The sequence below is a fragment of the Durio zibethinus genome, chromosome 1 (genome assembly GCF_047325235.1).
Source record: "Durio zibethinus cultivar Kanyao isolate XHJ-2024 chromosome 1, ASM4732523v1, whole genome shotgun sequence".
NCBI classification, from domain to species: domain Eukaryota; kingdom Viridiplantae; phylum Streptophyta; class Magnoliopsida; order Malvales; family Malvaceae; genus Durio; species Durio zibethinus.
This window is the reverse complement of record NC_143162.1, coordinates 26,941,778-26,963,807: the sequence shown is the minus strand read 5'-3', so window position 1 is coordinate 26,963,807 and position 22,030 is coordinate 26,941,778. Positions and strand designations below refer to the sequence as shown.

General features: G+C 28.7%; 2 protein-coding genes and 1 pseudogene across 4 annotated transcripts; 2 read left to right on the top strand and 1 right to left on the bottom strand.

Moving 5' to 3' along the window:
- The first annotated feature begins 5,707 nt into the window (after positions 1-5,707).
- LOC111312203 (ras-related protein Rab7-like) lies at positions 5,708-10,201 on the top strand. Of its 2 annotated transcripts, XM_022912261.2 has the most exons (7): positions 5,718-5,950; positions 6,059-6,085; positions 6,293-6,392; positions 6,510-6,656; positions 8,552-8,632; positions 8,716-8,861; positions 9,835-10,201. In XM_022912261.2, the coding sequence occupies exons 1-7, from the start codon at positions 5,898-5,900 to the stop codon at positions 9,896-9,898; spliced, it is 618 nt and encodes a 205-aa protein (XP_022767996.1). In that variant the 5' UTR covers positions 5,718-5,897; the 3' UTR covers positions 9,899-10,201. The 2 variants fall into 2 exon arrangements, with proteins under 2 accessions (XP_022767998.1, XP_022767996.1); XM_022912263.2 differs by lacking the exon at positions 6,510-6,656 and having other exon boundaries at positions 5,708-5,950; positions 9,835-10,072.
- Positions 10,202-10,316: 115 nt separating this feature from the next.
- LOC111310728 (non-specific lipid-transfer protein 2 pseudogene) lies at positions 10,317-11,486 on the top strand (annotated as a pseudogene).
- A 9,157-nt stretch (positions 11,487-20,643) lies between these two features.
- On the bottom strand, positions 20,644-22,000 carry LOC111310727 (uncharacterized). Of its 2 annotated transcripts, none has more exons than XM_089763065.1 (3): positions 21,745-22,000; positions 21,105-21,663; positions 20,644-21,045 (listed from the first exon to the last, which is right to left on the bottom strand). In XM_089763065.1, the coding sequence occupies exons 1-3, from the start codon at positions 21,796-21,798 to the stop codon at positions 20,720-20,722; spliced, it is 939 nt and encodes a 312-aa protein (XP_089619191.1). In that variant the 5' UTR covers positions 21,799-22,000; the 3' UTR covers positions 20,644-20,719. The 2 variants fall into 2 exon arrangements, with proteins under 2 accessions (XP_089619191.1, XP_022765883.1); XM_022910148.2 differs by having other exon boundaries at positions 20,644-21,015.
- Between the last annotated feature and the right edge of the window lie 30 nt (positions 22,001-22,030).

Below are 22,030 nucleotides of genomic sequence, written 5' to 3'. Positions count from 1 at the left end.
ATCTGTTTTTGACCGGTCTTATATCTTTCCGGTTCAATGACCCTTTTCAAATTGGGCAAGGTGAACCAAATCTTCAATCTGACTGGTTCGATTGATCTGATTTTAAAACACTGCTCAGGATCTCTTTTCTTGCCGCTAACACAATAACTTATTGTCAACATTTTCTTGTTTAATTTCCTCAAAAATCATTTTGTAACTTGTTTGGCAAGATATTACTTTGGATGTCTTAATTAATCAATTAATTCAACAGGTTGTTGTCCTATCATCAGTCCACGCATTACAAACATAAACTTTTGACCACAAATAAAAGCAGGAAATTCCAATGGGGAAAGAATACGTTTCATGATCCTTTTGCCTGGAATGATGAACTTCACTTGTTAGCACCAATCACCGATGAAGAAAATGCCTCCAAATTTACCATAACTTTTATGCTGCCAATTTACTTTTGCCGGAGTCAGATTAACAATCAAAGTGATGTACAGCTTATCAAATGGCAAAGAGCCAAAAGAGGTCGATTTCATTCAAGGATTTTTTGCATAATTTTTGCCATAAGACAATTAGAAATGAGATCATATCATTTTTAGTGCATAAAATTATGACAAGATAGGATAAAATGATATTATAGATAAAATTAAATTAAATAATATCATCTTATATTATGTTTTATATGTACAATGATTATGATAAGATAATTTATTTATTAATTAAAATTATCTTTCTTAAAGTTTATAAAATTTAAATTCTTGATATAATTTTTAAAAGTATAATAAAACATGTAAATTTAATCTTAAAAATTAAAAATAATCTTCTATATTTTTGGAGGATTGAAATAGTTTATGCTAAGAGAATGAGTAATTTTTCTTACAATCTTATCTGTTTTTTAGATACAAACAAAAAATGGTATAGGATGTTTATAATTACTATAGAATAATTAATCAATTACAATTCAATATTATGTAAGATTTATAAAAAATTATTTGAAATCTGCACTTTTAAGTGATGGATCTTTATATAATTTTTTATTATGATTGATTAATTATAATATTATAATACAAGAAATGTAAGTGATATAGATTCATTAGAAATAAGAAATAACGACAATGTGCAAAAATTAATGATATTTTCCATCATGAGTCAAATCATTCATTATAAAAGAAATATTAAATTAAGTACAAATGTGGTATTTAAATTTTAAAAAATATACAAATTAGTATATAAAGAAATAAATTTTACAATTAATACCTTAAACTTTCAAATAATATACAATTTGTAAACTTTCATATTATGTATCATTTTAACTCAAATTATAATTTTGTTAATTATATCTACTTATATATGTGGCATTTGACAAATATTATCAAGTTATATGCTCACTACATATACTAATAACATCTTAAATGTAAATTAAAATTACATTTTTGTTGAACTGTAAAAATTATTTATGATTGATCAATCATTTTTATCATGTGACATCCACGTAAAGATTTTTACAAAATATTTAACATTTTTATTTAGCAAATAACATACATATAATAAATTCATATTGGTTACCTATCATTTAATGGACAAAGGAGATGGAGCATAGAGGTTGCCAAGCTATGAAGCATGGAGATAGACACACAAATGCGTAATACATATGTTACACGATACTATGATAATTTTTAAAAAATAGTCATAAGTACAATAAGATACATTAATAAAAATTAGTTTCTATACATTTTTATATAAAAATATTTTTATCTATACATAAATGTTGATATTTTTCATTAATATATGATAGTATTTTTCACAAAATTTAAATCTAAAATATAAATATCATTATCATTATAAATATTTAAAAACACCAAAATTATTTCAATTCATATTACAAGTTTACATGCTACAGATCACTCATGTGCTAGTTATAAAAATGAAACTTTTAAATTTATCACAGAATAATTTTAAAAAGTAAAAAAAAAAGTAAATTTTGATAAAGAGGCGTTTGATTCGTTAAATCTTAGATTTCGAAAAAATGTGTGATTTTTTATAAAATACACGAACAACAAATGATATCTTTAGTAACAAAAGAAAACAAATATTTTAATCGATGGTTGTTTTAATTTATAAAACATCATCAATTAAGGCAAATATAAACATGAAGGCCTTAATTGATAAGGTAAATTTTATTTTTAAAAAAAGATCAATTAAGGCATTTGATATTGTAAATGCCTTAATTGATATGTTTTAAAATTATAAAAGGGACCACACACCATCTAGTTTATAATTTTAAATAATATCAATTAAGAGGTTCAAAGTATCAAACACGTTGATTGATCTTTTTTAATAATTATGATTGATGGTTTTGAGAATGACCAATTTGTTATGATATTTGTCTATTAAATATCAAAAAATTTATTTATTTTTATCAATTATGGTGTTTTTGTACACAAACACCATCATTAATTAAGACGTTTGTGTGCAAAATTACCTTAATTGAACTATTTTAAAAATTATAATTTAGATCAATTAAGGAGTTTTTATACACAAACTTTTTAATTGATCTGTTGGATATTATAAAACATATCAATTAAGGTGTTTGTAATCTGAAATGCCTTAATTAATCTATTTTAAAAATTATAATGATTAATCAATTAAAGCGTTTCTATACACAAACACCTTAATTGATCTAACTTTTAAATTATAAAACTAATCAATTAAGGCCTTTGTATACAAAAATGTCTTAATTGCCCATCTAGCTTAAAAATTATAATGATTGATCAATTAAGGCGTTTCTATACATAAACGCCTTAATTGATTTAACTTTTAAATTATAAAATTGATTAATTAAAGCAATTATGTACAAAAATGCATTAATTGCCCATCTATTTTAAAAATTATAATGATTTATCAATTAAGGCATTTTTGTACACCAACGCCTTAATTGATCATCAATTATAAATTATGAAACGTTTTAATTGATTATCAATTAAGGAGTTTCTACTTAGAAACGCTTTAATTGTAACATAAAACCAAAAAAAAAAAAAAAACTATATTGTTTATAAAAAAAACTTATAACTGAGTTACAATCACTTTTAGACTTATTTTTCAAAAGGATAATGGCTATGTGATAAAGTTTTTTATTTAGGTCAAATTTGGAAATAAAGCAATTTTTTTCTTGAAATCCTAGAATACCACGAGGAAAGATAAGTTTTTAATTATGAGATTTTGGGTATTGTTTGGAATCTGACATTTAATCGTGTAATCGGATTATCCTGAATCAAATGTGATAATCAAATACCAACTATAAAGATTTCGAAAGTAAATTTATGGATTCTCGTAAATCAAATGCACTCTAAAAAAAAAAGCAATCCCATGACTCTTAAGCACATACAAAAGAGAGAAAGGAATACCTACTTTTATTGCCTTTGAAGAGAGTCACTAGATGTTCTTCTTTTGTATAATATTTTATTGATTAGTTTCATAGGTTCAAAATATTGATTGGGCAGTTTGGATCTTTTCTCTAATTCAAATTTTAATGATGAGTTGAAAGGAAATTTCTATTTGCACTTCAAATTTGTTATACATATATATATATATATATATATATCTTTTTTTATTTCAAAAAATTCTTAAATGAAGTTAATTATTTTTATTAAATTATTTTCTATCTCTCAGCAAAATCTTCATATTCTTTGTTTATAATGCTTCTGAAAATATAAATTCAAAAATTAAAAAAAAAATTTCTTATAAGAATACATATTCAAAAAGTTTTTAAACTTTTTGATTATATCTTTTCGGAAGGTCATTAAACTTTTCAAATTTTACAAATATGTACCTTTTGTGTGCCTGACAGATACACATTTTCAAAAGGTTTTTAAATTTTTCGAAGATGTATTTTGGAAAAGTTTTCAAACATTTTGAATATACATTTTTGTATGCACTATAAACTAATAATACATTTTTGTATCACTACAATTTTGTCGATTTAGTTATAATATTCAAAATAAAATTATTTTAGAGTTTGGATTGAAGTTTTTAATATTAAATTTGGTTAGGATTTGAAGGATTTGAAGGGTGTGAATTGAGAAAGGGGAAGAAGGGAAGGAATGGAAAATGAGTGTAAAAGGTTTTTAAGGAAAATAAGAAAATGGGAAAGTGAGTGTTAGTAAAAATTTATGTTTATATTTTGAGTTTGAGGTTTAAAGAAGCTCTTGGATTGAATAAGATTGTTGATCTCGTGTTTGCTTTTTTTTTTTTTTTTTTTTTTTTTTTAAATTTTGGACTCCAAATTCAAAACAAAACTCAAACATCTGTGTTCGAAGATGTGCTAATCATGTCGAATTAATATATTTTTTATTTTTGTTGTATCTTTGCGTATTGAATACATATTTTATCATGTCGAAGGAATATTTGTGTCATACAGATCTAATATCAGTACATGAAAGTGTTTAAAAAAGCATAAGCTACTAACAAGTAACAATGTTTATTAGCTTTTATAGTGCATTTGATTAAAAATTTTAAAATTTTGAAAAAATTTAAAATGAGGACATTTTAAAATACATCATTTCAATTGTTTTGTTTAAATAAATGTTTTATAGAAGAAAATTTAGTTTATTGAAAATTTTTTGAATTTTGTATTTTATGATGAATTATGTGTAGTATAAATGGGGAGTGCACTATAAACAATTTTCTCCAGATAATTTTATAAAAGGAGAGAGCCCTATCTACTTTTAGGATGAAAAAAAAAAGATGAATGTTTTTTTTAAATTTAGCAAGTCAATTTTAAGATAAATTTAATTTCATTGCTTCTTTCATCTCAAATTGTTTGGTTAATATTGATTTTTACAAAATTTAAGAAAAAAATTTTGAATTAATATATTTAATATTAAAATTTAAATCTTTTTATAAAATTAAAGTTCCATAAATTTTAATGTTAAAAAATAAAAAATCATAAAAAATAATTTAAAATATAAAAAACATTTAGATGTAAAAAAAAAAGACATAACTTTAAGAAATTTAAAAAAAATAAAAAAGGAAGGGGGAATATAATTTTACTACTATATATATTTTATTATATTTCTCAATTGATTTACTGTCAGGTTCGTAGTTAGACTAATTCAATCAAAGATTTTATAAATTAATATAAATACCTAATTTTTACTAAAAAAACTCTAACCTTTTAGGAAAAAAAAAAAAATAAAGAAGCATATCGTTAAAAAAGTACCATTGTACAACTACATTATTACCACAATCTAATAAGACATCAATACTTCAATTAAAGTTGTTTAGAAAAAAAATAATTAAAAATAAAGGAAAAATATAAATAAAAACGTGGGACCCAAATTTTGTGAAGTCACTTTCGCTTCACTTGGCCTTTGACACTAGTGTCCAAAATGCTGGAGCAACATATTACATATCAAGTTCAGCGCAAATGCCGCGGTAGATGCTCATAAAATATTAAAATTTTAATTTTATTAATTTGAATTTAAATTTAAATTTGATAATTTTAAATAAAAAATATCAAGTTAAGCTTCTTCATGCAATTCCCAATTTTATATTTTTAGCCAAAGGTTTCCTTATTTTATTTAGTATTTAATCAAAAAGTTGTAATTAATTAAAAATAAGTGTACAAAAAGATATCGAATGGCGTTTCTTTTCTCTCTTTCTCCCAAAAAAACACTCTTTTTTTTTTTTTATTTCTTTTTAGAATAAACAAAAGACGGTACAGAAAAAGTGAAAATCAATAGAGAAAAGAAGGAAAAAGGAATTTCTTTCCCATCATTTTCCATATATTTCGTGTAAATCCATATCTACAGTACTATCAAACAACCAAAAAATATATATATATTTATTAAATAAAGTAAATAGAATTCAAATCTAATAAATCAAAACTGAAATTTCCCGTTAGGTTTACCGCCATGTCAATGCGAAGACGAACCTTGCTCAAGGTCATTGTTCTCGGCGATAGCGGGTACGTTCGTTATCAGTTTCAATTTATAGGTCTGTCTTTAAAAATATATTATAAATTTTTGGAAAATTTTTATTATTTGTATAATTAATGGGTTATTGCGAATGCCAGGGTGGGTAAGACGTCGTTGATGAATCAGTATCCTTTCAACATTAGTTCAATTTTGATCTTCTCATCTTATTTTTATGTAAATTTTCTCTTCATTTTTGAGGGTTAATTTTAGATCTTAAATGTTGTATCATGGGTTAAGTTGATTTTAAGGTTGTTAACTTTCATCTGAATAATCTCAAATTTTTAATTTATTTATAATTTACAATTTTGGTAGATTTAACTGCTTGAATTTAGATATGTTCATAAGAAGTTCAGTCAGCAATATAAAGCAACTATTGGTGCTGATTTTGTCACTAAGGAACTCCTGATTGATGATCGCCTCGTCACTTTGCAAGTAGGGTTTTTAAATTTTTGGGTATTTCTACGTTCTTTATAGCTTAATTTTGAAGTTGTCATGGAGGGTATGTTTATGCATTTTTCTTTTGGTCTTTTGGGGTATTGGATTGGATAGATATGGGACACTGCAGGGCAGGAGCGGTTTCAAAGTCTTGGAGTTGCCTTTTATAGGGGTGCAGATTGCTGTGTGCTAGTATACGATGTAAATGTTATGAAATCATTTGATAACCTTGATAACTGGCATGAGGAGTTTCTCAAACAGGTTTCTGTTTGCCTCTTTCTCTATTCTTTCATATCACTTTCCTTGTTGGTTTTAGTTCTTTAGGGATATTTTGCGTGTTGTAATGAATGGCATGTTTAGTTGAAGTTGCTTTTATGCCTCTACTAGAATGAAAGGTTTGGTAGTATCTACGTGGTTATAAGAATATCAAGAAGAATGTGCAGTGTATTAGGTTTTTTGGCTTGTACTGCTTCTATTACCCTTGCCATGATAATTCTGGTTACTAGATATATTTTCCTTTTGTCAGTAGGTGTTGGCTAGTAATGCATTATGCATTGACTTTGTCTACAACTAAAGGTTAAAACCTTGCCAATCTTGCTGAATGTGGAATTCACCCTGCATCACTGCAGGTTATTCATAAGCTATTAAAAACTTTTATTTATTTAATTATTTATTAATTCCTTCCAAGGCATCTCACCTTCTCTCTGTCTCCTGGTATGCACATGCCACATTCGCATCAATGCACACACACACATCCCTGTCTACTAGATTTTTTGCTTCTTTGAAACTCCAATTATGTTTAAGTTGAGTTTGAGTTTGAATTGGTTCTTTTGCTTTGTGGGCATAACTTCTTCAATTTTATGGGCTAACATTAACTATAGCGATCTTAAAATGATTGACTCTAGACTAGTGGAAGGCTGACATTTGAGATAATTGCTTCTATTTAGTCATATGAATCGTGAAAAGTCTAGAAAAAAAGTAGAATCCAAGACATTTATCCTTATGTTCACCGATATTTTCTTTACATCTTTAAGTTTGTGCAGAGGTATGGCTTCTGAATATACTAAAAGGTTGAAGCTGCTTTAGTAAACTTCCCCAAGGACATTTTTGCTAACCTATGTGTATTAAATAGGAACAATTTTTGATAAATTGTTTCTGAGAAAAATTTTTTCAAAGAATTTTTTTCTTCAAAGATTTTTGATAAAGTGGTTAATTATTTGAAGCACACCTGACATGAAGCAAATTTTCTTCTAGGTGGTATTTTGTTGATTGACCTTGATCAAAGATTTTTTTTCTTTTACATGCCAAACTGAAGAAGAAATGCATGCGATACTTCTTGTTCGGAGTTTATGCTTTCAAATTCATACTGATATTTATAATGGAATTGCTAATGGTTGCATAAGTTCAAATACATTATTCAACCTAGTTTTGTCAGATTGTGGTTGGGCTCATAAATTCTTTGGATAACTTCTTTTTATCTATTGTACTGGCTCAAATCACATGTTATAACTGGTTTTAGCTTTGTTTTGTTTTTTTTTTTCATGTTTATTCAATTTTGCACTTTGTGAACAGAAAAGAAACATAGAGTTTGTAATTTCTTACCCAATCTTTTGTTGGACAATTGCCTCTGGCCACTGGAGCGAGTGATATAACCTCAAATGTGCATACTGACTTTCTGCTTTGATCTATTTTGTTGCCTTTCTGCTGTTCTTTTGGCCATTAATGTCGGTTTTCCCATCATTCCTTTGCTTTGTCAACTAGTCAAAGCTGGTTTATATAAGTAGTATAGGTTTAAGTAAACAGATTAAAAAGAGTATGTAGGTAGATATGTACATCGTAACAGCACTCTTAATGAGAGCTGATTCTCATGGGAATGTGATTTTTTCTCTTTTTGATGCCTAGTTGCATCATGTCAATGCCCACCTAGTTAGAAATTGGGAAAACATTTGTTGCTGACCCTACAGTTCAGTGCTCAACATGACCTGCTCACCTTGCAATGTGCATGATCTTTCCTAGAAGCCAATTTAACTTCTGACGTTGCTTACTCTTTTATGTCTATGTTTTTCATTCCTCTAAACATATTATTAGTTTCTTTGAGAAAGTGATTACCTTCTGTTTTAAATGTTGATATGATTTTCATTTTCATTTCATGCCAGGCAAATCCAACTGACCCTAGGACGTTTCCTTTTATATTGCTTGGAAACAAGATAGATATAGATGGTGGTAATAGTCGAGTGGTAAGGATATATAGTTGCAATACTTCCTAATTTTCTTTTATCCTCACTTCTCAACCTAATAAGTGGTGCCTTGAGCCTTACAGGTCTCTGAGAAGAAAGCAAAAGACTGGTGTGCTTCAAAAGGAAACATACCTTACTTTGAAACATCAGCAAAAGAAGATATCAATGTTGATTCTGCATTCCTTTGTATTGCCAAAACTGCGCTAGCAAATGAGCGTGAGCAGGACATGTAAGTTTACCTATCTTAAAGCCTATTTTATGTTTGGAGTGAACATTAGTATTGTTCCAAGATGGTGTTATTGACCCAGAAAGGAGCATGGTTTCATCATGCACTGCTGATTCAGAGATGATCATTATCTTTTCTTGCATTTTTACTGCACAGCTGTGATATTTAGCATATGCTTTTGGGACATTATATAGTTAATGGTTGGGGAAAACGTGGATGTTTCCAGGGAGTATTGTCCTTAACATTCCTGACCTGTTATAATTTGGACTACATTAAGGGTGTAAAAATTATACTGTCACCTTGGAAACCTTGTTTGAGTGCTAATTGATTTGCCTTGTCATATCAAATTGGTGGTGTGGAGTTGACAAATTTTTATGATTCTTAATGAAAAGAATATAGAAGGTATAGTATGCCTCAGTTACACCCATATTTCTTAACTTTACCGAGATGCTCATTTGAACATTGGTTCACTAATAGCCGAAATATGCTACTATAATCCTTACTCTTAAGAGTTAATCTATGTGTGCTTGATTAGGAAAGATGTAGTAGAATATGTAATCAAATATGTCAGCTGCTTCAAGACAGCTCAATGGGGTATGCTGACCTGAACAATTCTAAGTGACAAGTGGATAATTATTTAGAGTTCAGTAGGATATATATTTTCATGTTTTTGCTATTGATATATAATAATTATATTTTTAAGTTTGATCATTGCATTCTTTTCTGTCATTCTTTCTTTCTCTTATGCATGGGCACTTTTGTTTCACGTGTAATTGTTCAATGGTGCAAAAAGTACTAATTAACTTTCAAAAGTACCATAATAAACTGTTTCTTCTTCCAATTTCGCCTTAAAAATATTGGGTGTGTGTGTGTACCTAGCTCTTGCATAGATGTTTTTAAATTTTTAAGATTGTTGACGAGGCTATGCATTTATAATTCCTTTTTTGACTGATATCCGGTTTGTGTATGATTGCAGATATTTCCAGGGCATCCCAGAGGCTGTGACCGAGACTGAGCAAAGAGGTGGTTGTGCATGCTGAATACAAGCCAAATTCTTTATTCTTGGTTGCCAGATGCTTCCATTTTTTCTGGTTCCTATGGTTCTTATCCATTTTTTGTATGCATTGTATTTCTAAATCCCTTGATTGAAGCATTATTTGCCATTATTTTTGGTAGAGAAGATTTTTAAGAATAAAAATTTGTAGAATTCAGCATGAGTTTGCTTTTAATTTTAGTTAGGGATTTATGTTCCTGGTGGCTTAGGATGAGCTATCATCTAAACTGCAGACAGATTTACTAATTTTAATTAGAGATGTATGTTCTAAGGGGGGTGTTCCCTAAAATTTTTTTGTTTTCTAATCTTTGCACACCATAGCTTTACATTTAGATCCGCGTCCGAGAGAAGCTATGCTAAGCCTTTGCCAATTAGCGATGCTTCAGTCTTGGATGGTTTCCCTTTTTCTCTTTTCCATCATTGGCTTAGTACTTTGGTTTGAATGGAAGTATTCAACTCTGCTGAGCTTCTTTGATTCATAAAATAAGGTTCAGTTATTAAGGATTTTTGGACTAAAGCAAGGTGTAAGGAGTTCCCTATATATTCCCTATTTCCTCGAGTAGAAGCTGTAGGTGAGGAACAAGTGATTGCTTACTACAAAAACATGTGCCCAGAGATGAGTGTTATGGATTTGAGACTGAAGTTGTTGATTGGAGACTTGACATTCCTAGAGATCAAATTTATTTCTACTAATCTACAACCTCCAAAGAGTAGTAAAGCATGATGGATTTTTGTAGTGAGGCCAATACAAGTAGCAAGATTATAATTCCAATCTCTAAGAGACCGTTTGGTTCGTATCTACTTTCTAGAAAGATTACGTTTTAGAAAAACCCCTTGTTTTTTTTTCTTAGTGCAGGTGCCGCCATCGCGATCTACCTTCTTCAATTCCCCAAAGAACCAATTTTATAAAAGTTTAAACCCCACCACCCCCCCCCCCCCCAAAAAAAAAAAAAAAAAAAACTTGGGTCATGACGGTTTGACACCCATAAATCAGGGTCTAATTAAAGTTTCAGCTGTTACCGTTCCAACTCATATAAATTGTGGCGCAGATCACGCCCAAAAGGCACCAAATACCATTTAACTTTATTGTTTATCACAAGTACTAGGCATCTTGTGCAGGAAAAAAACATGAGGTTTTCCTTTGTTACCTTAGCTGTGGTGGTCTTGGTGGTGTTGCTGTTTCAGGTGACACACACACCGCAGAGGCAGTGACATGTAATGCCACGGAGCTCATGCCATGCCTGGAGGCGATCACATCGTCGACACCTCCATCAGAGACTTGTTGCAGCAAGCTGAGGGAGCAGACGCCATGCCTGTGTGGTTACCTCGAGGACCCAACTCTTAAACCATTGGCTAACAATCCCAATACTGCAAAGGTTGCTAGCACTTGTGGAGTTGCATATTCCCAGTGTTAAAAGGTGGTTAACTAGAATATCTATTGGCAGCATGGGTTGTTTTGCTGTCAATTACTGATCTAAATAAACGAATAATGATGAATTGAGGTAATATTTTTACTTGTGCAAGACGCATTTAAATGTGTTATGATGAATTACGGTTGATGTTTCTTGTGGAAATGGGCTCGTCTCTTTTTCTTTTTCCTCCTTGATCTGAGAAATCAACACTCAAAACAACAACAATTTGTCATGATTCAACGATAGTTTTTTAGCACAATTATAGAATGATTAGCAACCGGAAATTTAAGAAATACAGACAGAATTTTTTGTTGTTAAAATCTCCCGATGAAAAATTTAATTTATGAAATATCTTTAATGACTTCAAATTTTTCAAAAAAAAAATATTTACGTTGGAAATTTTATAAATAATGAATTTTACTGACACAAATTAAGCTTTTAATGATAAAAAAAATTCTACCATTTTGAAATAAAGTTTTGGCATATTTTATCTTCTATCTCTTCTTTCTAAATTATTAGTTTCTTATTTCTACTGAAAATAGCCTTTCTTCCCCACCCAATTGATATGAGTGAATATCAAGCCACAAAAGCAATTTTTTTTATCCTGTGCTGACTTTTATTTATGGTCAATCTTGTTGTGATGACTTTAAATTTTTAGTTTTGCTACTAAAACCAGGATTCATTCGTCAAGAATTAAAACTTGAAACTACATGCCACTTAAATTTGTCATCCAATGAAAGGGAAATCCAATCAGTACGGTGATCATGAAAATTTTAGATAGATCATCTCTTGTGTATGATCAGGAAAATTTTTTAAAACTCAAAATTTTATGAATAATATCGGTCAAACTATTATTCGGACCACAACTTTCCGCATCTCCCTAAGTAAATATTATAAATAAAATCTCCCCAAAAAAATCTCTTTCGGTTCCCCTCACTCCCGTGCTTCTATCTCGTTATTTTTCCTTTTGACATGGTGGCATATACACGGAGTTATTTCTCTTTCTGCCTGTGTGCTATTTGTACTGCTGGTTCTGCCAATTTTAAAGGTTGGGTTTAGAATTCATGGCATTGCGGACAGTGTGGTCCAGTTATTATGAAAAATTGTGTCAACAACTTTGAGATCCAAACAATTTGTACGACGCGATGTGATTTTCGCCGATTATTTATTGAAATATGAAGCTCCAGTCTACCATTTTCATAGTTTCTTTCAATTTTTTTTTCAATTTTCCTTTCAAGTTAACAACTTTCAACTTTCATTTTTTTATTTAATTTTGCATTTAAAAATTATAAAATTATTTTGTTAATTTTATATAAAAATAAAATTTATTATTACATAATAAATTAATTATAAATAAAATTTATTGTTTATATAATAAACTAATAAATAAAATTTAATTATTTATTAACAAATTTATTATTTAATTTAAAAAATTTAAATAGTTTTTTCAATAATTTATTAATTTTATAAATATTAAATAATTTAAATTTTTTATTCCGTATTGTTTTTAATCAACGTTTTTAATGATTATTTTACCTTGCAACCTTATTTTGCAACGACACAAAATATGTTATGATATATTTTTATATTTATAATGATATTTTATAATTGTTGTAAAATTGAATTTTTAAATATTTTATACAACAATAAAATTTATCGTTGTGAATTTATCTATTATTTGTAACAACAATAAAAAATTATTGTGAAACCTTATTTTATTTACAATGATTTTTCAAAATCGTTACTTAATTTATTTTTAAATATTTTATGTAATGACAAAAAACGTTGTTACGAAAAATTTTATTATATTTGTTGCAATAATAAAAATTGTTGCGAATACTTTTTTTTATTTGAAACAATTTTTTAAAATTGTTGCTTAAATTATATTTTAATATTTTATACAACAACAAACAATGTTGTTTTAAAAAAATTATATTATTTATAACAATAAAAAAAAAGTTGTTGCATAAAACTTGTTTAATTTGCAATAATTTTTCGATATCGTTACTTAAGTTTTTTCTTAATATTTTATACAATGACAAAAATTATTATTACAAAAACTTTTATTATATTTGTAATGATAAAAACGTATTGCTGCAAATACTTATTTTATTTGCAACGGATTTTCAATGTTATTTCTTAAATTTTTAAAAATATTTTATACAATTAAAAAAAATTTATTACGAAAATTTTTATTATATTTGTAATGATATTTACTTGTTTTTGAGTCTTTGAATGATCAATTGAAAGCATCTTTTTGAACTCGTAAAATTAATTGAACAATGCAAACTATATGTGTTTTCTACAATGGGAGGAAAAAAAAAAGATTTAAACTCTAAACATAGAATCAATGGTAATTTATTATCAATGCAATTTTATGCTCTTCTTAGTATTTTTTTTCTAGAATTTTGTTAATATTAGTATTATTAAATTAAAATTATGATTAACACAAATGAAATAAAAATAAGCAATACGTTAACTCTTTTTCAATTAGTATAGACAAAAAGATAGAAAAAAGATATTCATGACTAAAGACAAATTTTATTTACTTCATTTAATAATTTAAAATGATTACTTTATTGAAATTAACCAAATTAAAACATGGCTAAAAACAAAGTTAAGCTTATTTATTGCCTTTGTATACTTGTCACAAGGTATGCTAGTATTTTTTTAAAGTAAGTTTGAAATTTTATTTCCTTTGGTACTTTTAAATTTCATATGAAATAGATTGTTGACATAGAATTTTAAAGAAGGAAGAGTCTCGTATGAGTTGGAGATTTTTTATCGAACCTGATAAATTTTGGTGTCAAATCATGTAGAAAAATGAACTTTTATCTTAAAAAGGAATTATGATATATAGAGTTTTTTCAGATAACATAAAATTTGTATTTCTTATTAAAAGTACTTTTAATCTTATTTCTTCAAATAGGATATTTCATGCCACATAATTTTTTTTTTCATCTTTCATACTTCACTTTCACCAAGTTACTTCTTATAAATTTAAAAAAAAAAAAAAGAAAGACTTTAGAAATCTAGTTTTTTTTTTTTTACAGTGTTGCTTCACTGGAGAATAAACTCATTTTCATACATAGAATTTTTTTTTTCAAATTAAATTAAAATTAATATAACTAGAATAATAAAGAAACAGAATGACAATATAAATAATAAAAATAATAAACAAAAAAAAACAGTAATTGGTTAGACCCAAAATGATGCCATTTCAAGTTTAGAACAAAAGCTAAAAAATAAAATTATTCCCTCATTCTCCATCCTCTTTCCAGTTCTAAGCTTGAAAGCTAAAAAAATTGACAGTTCAAATTAAACACCACTATTTTTTCCAGTTCTCGGCCAGTTGCCATTGATGACCAATGTCAATCCTTATCTTTTATTAGCAACATAACTTTTTCATGCTTTCACTTTTGTGCTAAAAACTCCTTTTCCAAATCCCTTTATCCCTTTTTTGTCTTTGTCCTAGCTACCCAAAATAAATTCCAAACCGCCAAACCAAAACCCAACAAAGAAAGGTTTTTCCATTGTGAAATAAGTGTTACCAACTAACATATACATTGACAAGGATACTCTTTTAGGAACTTATTTCTCAGATTCATTATTATAACAGTGTCATAATGCAGAATACAATACTATTAGTTATTTGATTTTGAGCATTTCCTCTTGTAATTGGTTTTTCAAAACAATACCAATGGATTAAATTGTTTTGTTCACTTTTTATTCAACAGTAATTGTTATTGTGAGTTAGGATCAAATCTCATGTTTGAGTTACATTTAATTTCTTTGGTAAGTAAAGAATGGTTGGTGAAAAGGGTTTTCTCACATTGAAATGAATTAAGGCTTGGCAGTATTGAATAGGATGTTATAGCTACTTTTGAATCTTTTTCTTGGGTTGCAAATGAAAAAGTGTACAGTAGTGATAACCAAAATTCTTTTATTGTGAAGGGTTAAGAAATACAAACAAGGTAATGCCTTTACATGGTGAACCCCTATGTTACATGTATTGTCATTTTGCCCCATTTGTTGAAGTCACAAGAGTAAGAGTTTGAATATGGCTGTATTAAAGTATGCTTTGCTTGATTTTTGTAATTCATTTTCCATAGTCCCATAGTTCTATAGTTCCTCCACTGGTTCTCGTTTATAACTACAGAAAGAGGATTTGATTCATTTATTTAACTAATATGTGAGGTATGTAACCTTCATAATCTTCATAACAAGTTTTACAAAATTTAAATGGTAAGATTTCTATAAAAAGTAACCTTGGATCTTTTTTTCCTCTTCCCATCTTTAGTGAAATACCTTTGGATTTTGAGCTAAGAAATTGTTGCTCGTTTATTCATTTGTAGAGTGGTTTACTTGTTGGCTTTTTTTTATAGCATATAGCTTTTTCTTATTATTATTAGTGTTATCATATTTATCTATAAATTATGTACCTACCAAAGAAAAAAAAGTCAATATACTTTACTTTACTATCTAAGAGGTTTGAAGTATAAACATTTTATGTGGGTATGTTTACATAGTATGTTGGTTTGGTTTTATGAAAAATTACATTGCAGACATCCTAGTGGAAGTTTCTATGCTTGTAATGCTATTTTCAACTTTTAGGATCACATTTTGCTTCATTCTTTACTTTATTTGTGGTTTAGATGGTTCTCAATCTTATTACTTTTGCTTAACTAGAAATTTATGTAAATCATAACTATATTTGAGAAACTTTTTACTGCATTTAGGTCTTATGATGGGAATTTGTTATAGTAGTCGTAGTAGTTTCTTTTAGATTTCTTCAATTTATTTTTATTTCATGGTGAATGAATCTTATTAGTTGTCATGGATTATCAAAATGTACAAAAAAGGTTTCACTAAAAATAGTATTCTTTTGAATGCTTCATATAATATTTTGACTGTGGAAGTAAAGTCCAAGAAGGGTGACAAGCTACACAAGCGCAATATTTAACAGAGTGATGGTGCCAAGTATATGTCATATTTTAAGGTCTGTAGCTGGTTTGATTGGTATAAATTGTAAAGTTATATTGATGATGTGCTTTTTATTTTGATAAGTTATCTCTTTATATTAGAATTTATCCTTTTTGGTATAGAATTAGTCATTAATTAAACTCTGATTAATTGACACAAGATTGCAACTTCTAGATGCTTTTTTTATGATTTTTCCTAAGCTGAACCTTTGGCTAAATGCCTAGTTGATTGTTGCTATTAAGATATGATTATGTCATTAATGCTCCATTATCTTATCACTTTGTAGCTTTTATAGCAAATAAACTCTTTGCTTTGGGCCTTATGGCCATTATAACATGGGCCAGAAACAATTATTATAGCGTACTAGTGATGGCTAGCTTGTTTATAGTTTTCTTCCATTATATTTTTGTAATTGAGGATTTCTTTAGTATTTATTACTATTCAACGTTTTCTCTTGCTGTCACATGATTGTTCTAAGGAATTACTTATTATTTGCCTTTGATGTATTCCAGATAAGCAAGAAGCAACCTGAACTTATTAAGAATATGAAATAGTCTGATAAAAGCTTTAGTTTAGGTCTCTTAACTATGTCTTGGGTGACATTGGTAGCTTGCATGTGCAACCATATGAAGTATTCATGGAATAAGAATAGAGGAAATTGCATGAATATTGGAGAATGGTTAAGCAAGCAGTTCTTTTTTAAACTTTGAAAATTTTAATTATACCTCTACTCAAAGTGAATTGTTATCTAAATAGGCTAAGATTGAAATTAATATATTCTTAACATGTAAGTTTTGTTTGATATTTAAGTAGGTGTTTTGAAATTGTTTGTTAAATGGCAATTGTTTAAGGCATGATTTTTTATTTTAGGTATTTCTTACATTGCACATTGATATCGTTTTTTGTACAGGACAGAAGCTCTAAAAAGAGCCAATGGCATGCATTTCTTTGATGACGTAATAAAAGTTTTAATCAATTTTGCAAAGACTTAGTTATCTGCAATATTTTAAATATATTTTTTGTTTTTATACTTAATAAATTATACACAAAAATTTTACAAGTCGCTAGTTCAACTCGTTATGGCACTTGATTACTTGTATGCCAACCATATTTTTCATTGAGATGTTAAGGTCAATGGTAGTTCTTGGTAAAGATGAAAATTTTAATATATGCAAATTTTGTGATTACAATATTCTAAATTATAATTTTGTTTTAGTGTTGAAATATATTCTTGATAAAAGATCAAGACATATGTCTAGATAGTCAGTCTTCTTTTTACACCTAATTTTCATGATCTACTTTCTTACTTTTCTTACCATGCATCAATTGTTCATTATTATGTATTTTAAACATGGTGAGTTTGTTAAAATGTGCACCTATATAGGTGACTTTGGTCTTGCTAAGATGTTGACTTTTAATAACCTTGCTTCATCTATGAATATCAGATTGATGGTATGGTTTATATAGTTTCATGATTTGCTTTATTTTAATACTATAGTTTCTTCTTAGCTTTAAATATAGGTTGTGGGAACTTTTAGTTATATGTGCCATGATTTATTTGTTGATATACTTTATGGTTATAAGTCAAATATTTAGTCTTTAAGTACTTTGCAACTATTGAGATTTAAAGAAAATCTGAGTTTAATCACTGTTTCTTAAGTTTCTTCAAACTTGATAGGGGAACTTTATATGCAAGCATAAAAAATGTTTGATGATTGCGTGTCCACAAAGTTGCTTGCTATCATTGGTTTGGCAATCAAGTAGACTGTGACAACTATTAATAACAATGAAGCTATGTTTGTAAGTTTTTATGTTGGCTTTTTTCTTCATTTTTTTCTCTAATGTTTAAGATATATGGTGGTTTTTATTCATTATTTTCGATTCATTTTTCCTTAACTAGTAGAATTTTTAAATTAAATGAAATTAAACCTTGTCAATAAGAAATGTAACATTGATTTTTTTCTTCTTTATGAACAAAGCTTATTATTTTCATCAGTAGCTTTTTTAGTTCTTAAAAGTAAAAGAGGAGTTTGAAATGTCTAAATCAACTATTAGATATAGCAAAAACCAGCAATAATGTGCACTTACTCTTTATTACCTAATGATTTCTTTGATGGGTTGTCTTACTCGCACACATGTACATGAAACAATTTTACTATTGTTGATCTTCATATTTTTTCTTTGATTGAATGTGCAACTCTTCTAATGCAGCAATACTGAAAATCAAATATAGAAAAACATTAAGGGAAGGTCTCTAGCTCCGTCATTGGTAATTGTTTCCTGCCTTGCAAAGTCTCAGACTTGTAATGCTCTAAGTTTTTTTGTTTGTTGCTTGATAAAAACTTTTACATTAACATTAGTAGGTGTAACTTGCTAAAAAAGAGCTCGGTGGCTCATCCAAACTAATAAAAGCAATGTGAGTATGGATATAACTTTTTCAAGATTGAAATGGCTATCTCTTATAAATAATTGGCTTGCGTATAACACAAAAATTTTGACTTGTAAGGCTTGTCTATAGTGAATGTTTGTATTGGCTTGACTTTCTACTGCTAGTTTTTACGTTTAAACATAATTAGTTTCTAAAGTTTTTGAGATAGAAATTAGCTTAATAATGACATTGGCAAAGTTTTAGATGTTTACAGTCTTAGTTCAATGATAATGTATGAAACATTTCAGGGAGAAAGGCATATGAGTGGTGAGTGACGCATGACAACATTGAGAAAAAGGAAGCACAACCTTTAGAAGCTTATGACACAATTTCAGATCTTGCTATTGATGGTAAAAAAATCCCATGGGATAAACAAGATTCTGAAAAAGCAACATTTGAATCATTTTCCGCAGAAGTATGCATTTCCCTTAGAGAAACTTTAAGAGATAGTAAATGCATATTGTTTGTCTCAATTCTGTGATTTAATTGCTTGCAGCTCAAGCTATATGAAAAAAAAGTTTATAAGAATAGCAAATTACGGGAATAAGGTTGCCACATCTTTGAAAAAGATGGGATATTGTACACTATGCCTTTTCCCTTTGTGACCAAGGAAGGGACATCAAAGAGTAATTTAGCAAATTTTATTTAGTAATTGTGTATCCCCAATTTTGTATTCTTTTACATTTGCTGATTTCCAAGCTTCATTGGTATAGGTATTGTATTATGCAATGAGACAATGTAGTTATGCAATGTTTTTTTAGTAAGGATATTAATTGTTTTTAAAATAAATAATGTTATTTCGAAATCTTTATTAACTATTAGAAACGGTATAAAGATTGTTGTAAAAAAAAATATTTGCATCAAGAATTTTGGTTGGTAAACAAGATGAATTTTGTTATGCATGGACTTTTTTGCAACAATAATGGTCATTTCTAAAATTGATAAAGTTGTTATTAAATATTTATTTACTATTTGTAACAACACAAATATTGTTGGAAAAAGATTATTTGCAACATTAATATTGGTTTTTAAATATTCTTAAGTTGTTGCAAAAATAAATAAAAACAACAAAATTGTTGTTTTATAAAAACTTTTGGCAACAATTTTTGTCATTTTTAAATTAATTATTGTAAATACAAAATAATTGTTGCAAATGCAATTCACAACAAAAAATGTTCCGTTGCAAAAAAAAATAAAATTTAGGCAACCAAAATAATATTGTTATGTGGTTGCTAAATAAAAGTTTTGACAATCATATTAAGTCATTTAAATATAATTTATTTTCTAACTATAAAAAGTAGTTGCAAAATACATTTTTTAAAATGACTTTTGAGATGATGAAAATTGTTTGTAAACTTTTAACAACAACAAAGATACGTGCAATTACCTTACAATAACTTTTTTTCATTACAAAAAATTTTTAAAAACGACAAATGGCCATTTAGCAACAATATTAAGCGTTGCTAAAACTATTTTTTCTAGTAGTATTGTTATTATAATTCACTTCACCTCCACCTTACTTTTACACTTAAACACACATCAGAACATTTATTTTAATCCCATTATTTATCCAAATGAATTACCTTTTGTTCTAAACTTTTGGTTAGCATGACTGCTGCATGTTTCCAAACTATAAATCCAGGGAAAGCCTAACATGATGACATCCATGAGTAGCAGCAGACAGAAGCTAGGTTCCGTTTTGATCTGATTAATTTTTAGCACAACTACATAAGCACCCATAATCACACATTACCATCCTTGCTACCATAGCATTCATAAGGCTTTCCTGGATAGCAGTTTTTGGTTTTATTTTGCTAGATGCTTCTTCATGTTTTCATTTGTCTTGTTGTCTGTTTTACTTTCAGATTTCACTATAAAAGTAGATAATATGAAATGCTAAAGGCGAAATTGTAGAATTTGATTAAGATTAAGCTCGTCTATTTCTGTTTACAATAGGTCTCGATTGAAATTCGAACCCCAGCATTCACATGAAATCAGGGTGGATATCATCTTCTACCATTTGACATTTTGATTCTGTCTCCAAAACAGCATCACCCCATTTGTTCATATGATCTGCAAAGTTTCTCCGACCAGTGCAAAGTCTGAAACTCTCACCCTCATCTTCGGTCATGTAATCCTCCCACTTGGAATTCCCTTTAGCTGTTGCTGGCTTGCAATCCCTCATGGACTTTTCACTTATTCCAATTGAAATGTCACTCCATTTTGAAGCACTTGTGTCCATTTCACCCATTGATGGCTGCTGCCCCATTGGCTTCTCATCTGAAATTAAAAAGGAAAATTTTCTGGTTGCTGTCAATAATCTTAAAAGCAATGTAACTCTGGCAACAAGGGAAGAGTAATCTTATTACGTCGTGAAATGAGCATAGTATCCTTTCTGCTATTTCTCTTTGAGAAAACTGGTTTATAAAGTTGATGATTACCACCTTCCCCAATCTCATAGTTCCTCAATTTGGGTCTCTTGAGCTGCTCCTTTGGCGGCAACTCTGTCACAATCTTTGGCTTCAAATCATCCCCTACGCCATAAACAAACAAATAAATAAATAAATATGGTAGTATTAATGGCAGTATAGTGAATTTTTCAAAGTAGATGTGACCTTGTTCCTCTTCCTGTAAAACTAATCTGTGGTGATGATGATCCTCCAGGTCAAGATACTCAGTCCAATCGGTGCGCCTCTTCCTCTGATTCTTCGGATCACCACCATCATCATCTTCAGAATTATTATCATACTCCAACGTAGGATCAGAGGGTTGGTTTTGATCGGTGAATTTGGGGGACATATTGAAAGACTGGACGAACTTACGGAGGTCTTTAGCCATGGGACCCTGAGCAAAGACCTTAAGCACTGATTGCTTCTGATTACAAACAACGCAGGTCCACTTGTTGCTGCTCTTCTTCCGCTGCTTCACCTGCTTAAACCAAATCCAAAATTAATAATAATAATAATAATAAAACAAATATGTAAAGAGAAAGTAGAAGAATTAATATGCCTGCATTGTGGAGCATTGGCAGCATTGGAGGGCGACAAAAATTGTGGTAGGCATTTTTTGGGTCTTCGGTGTTTTTCTTTCTCTTCTCTATGACTCAGTTTTTGTGTTCCTGGGATGTCGTTGATTAAGGGGGAGATGTGGGATAAGGGCGGGATGTTTCATATTTTGAGCTTTCGCCTTTTGGCGCGCAAACTATTGAGGGGAAGGCCCAGTATTTGTTTCTTAAACACTTTGTTGTGTGAAGTGCCAAAACATTTCTCCCTGCTACTAAATGGGCTTCCTACGT

Coding starts and splice junctions, on each gene's coding strand:
- LOC111310727 (XM_089763065.1), bottom strand. CDS start 21,798: ATGCCTACCACAATTTTTGTCGCCCTCCAATGCTGCCAATGCTCCACA. Junction 21,664..21,744: donor GCCAATGCTCCACAATGCAG/GCATATTAATTC, acceptor TGGTTTAAGCAG/GTGAAGCAGCGGAAGAAGAG. Junction 21,046..21,104: donor TACTATGCTCATTTCACGAC/GTAATAAGATTA, acceptor GATTATTGACAG/CAACCAGAAAATTTTCCTTT.
- LOC111312203 (XM_022912261.2), top strand. CDS start 5,898: ATGTCAATGCGAAGACGAACCTTGCTCAAGGTCATTGTTCTCGGCGAT. Junction 5,951..6,058: donor ATTGTTCTCGGCGATAGCGG/GTACGTTCGTTA, acceptor TGCGAATGCCAG/GGTGGGTAAGACGTCGTTGA. Junction 6,086..6,292: donor AAGACGTCGTTGATGAATCA/GTATCCTTTCAA, acceptor GCTTGAATTTAG/ATATGTTCATAAGAAGTTCA.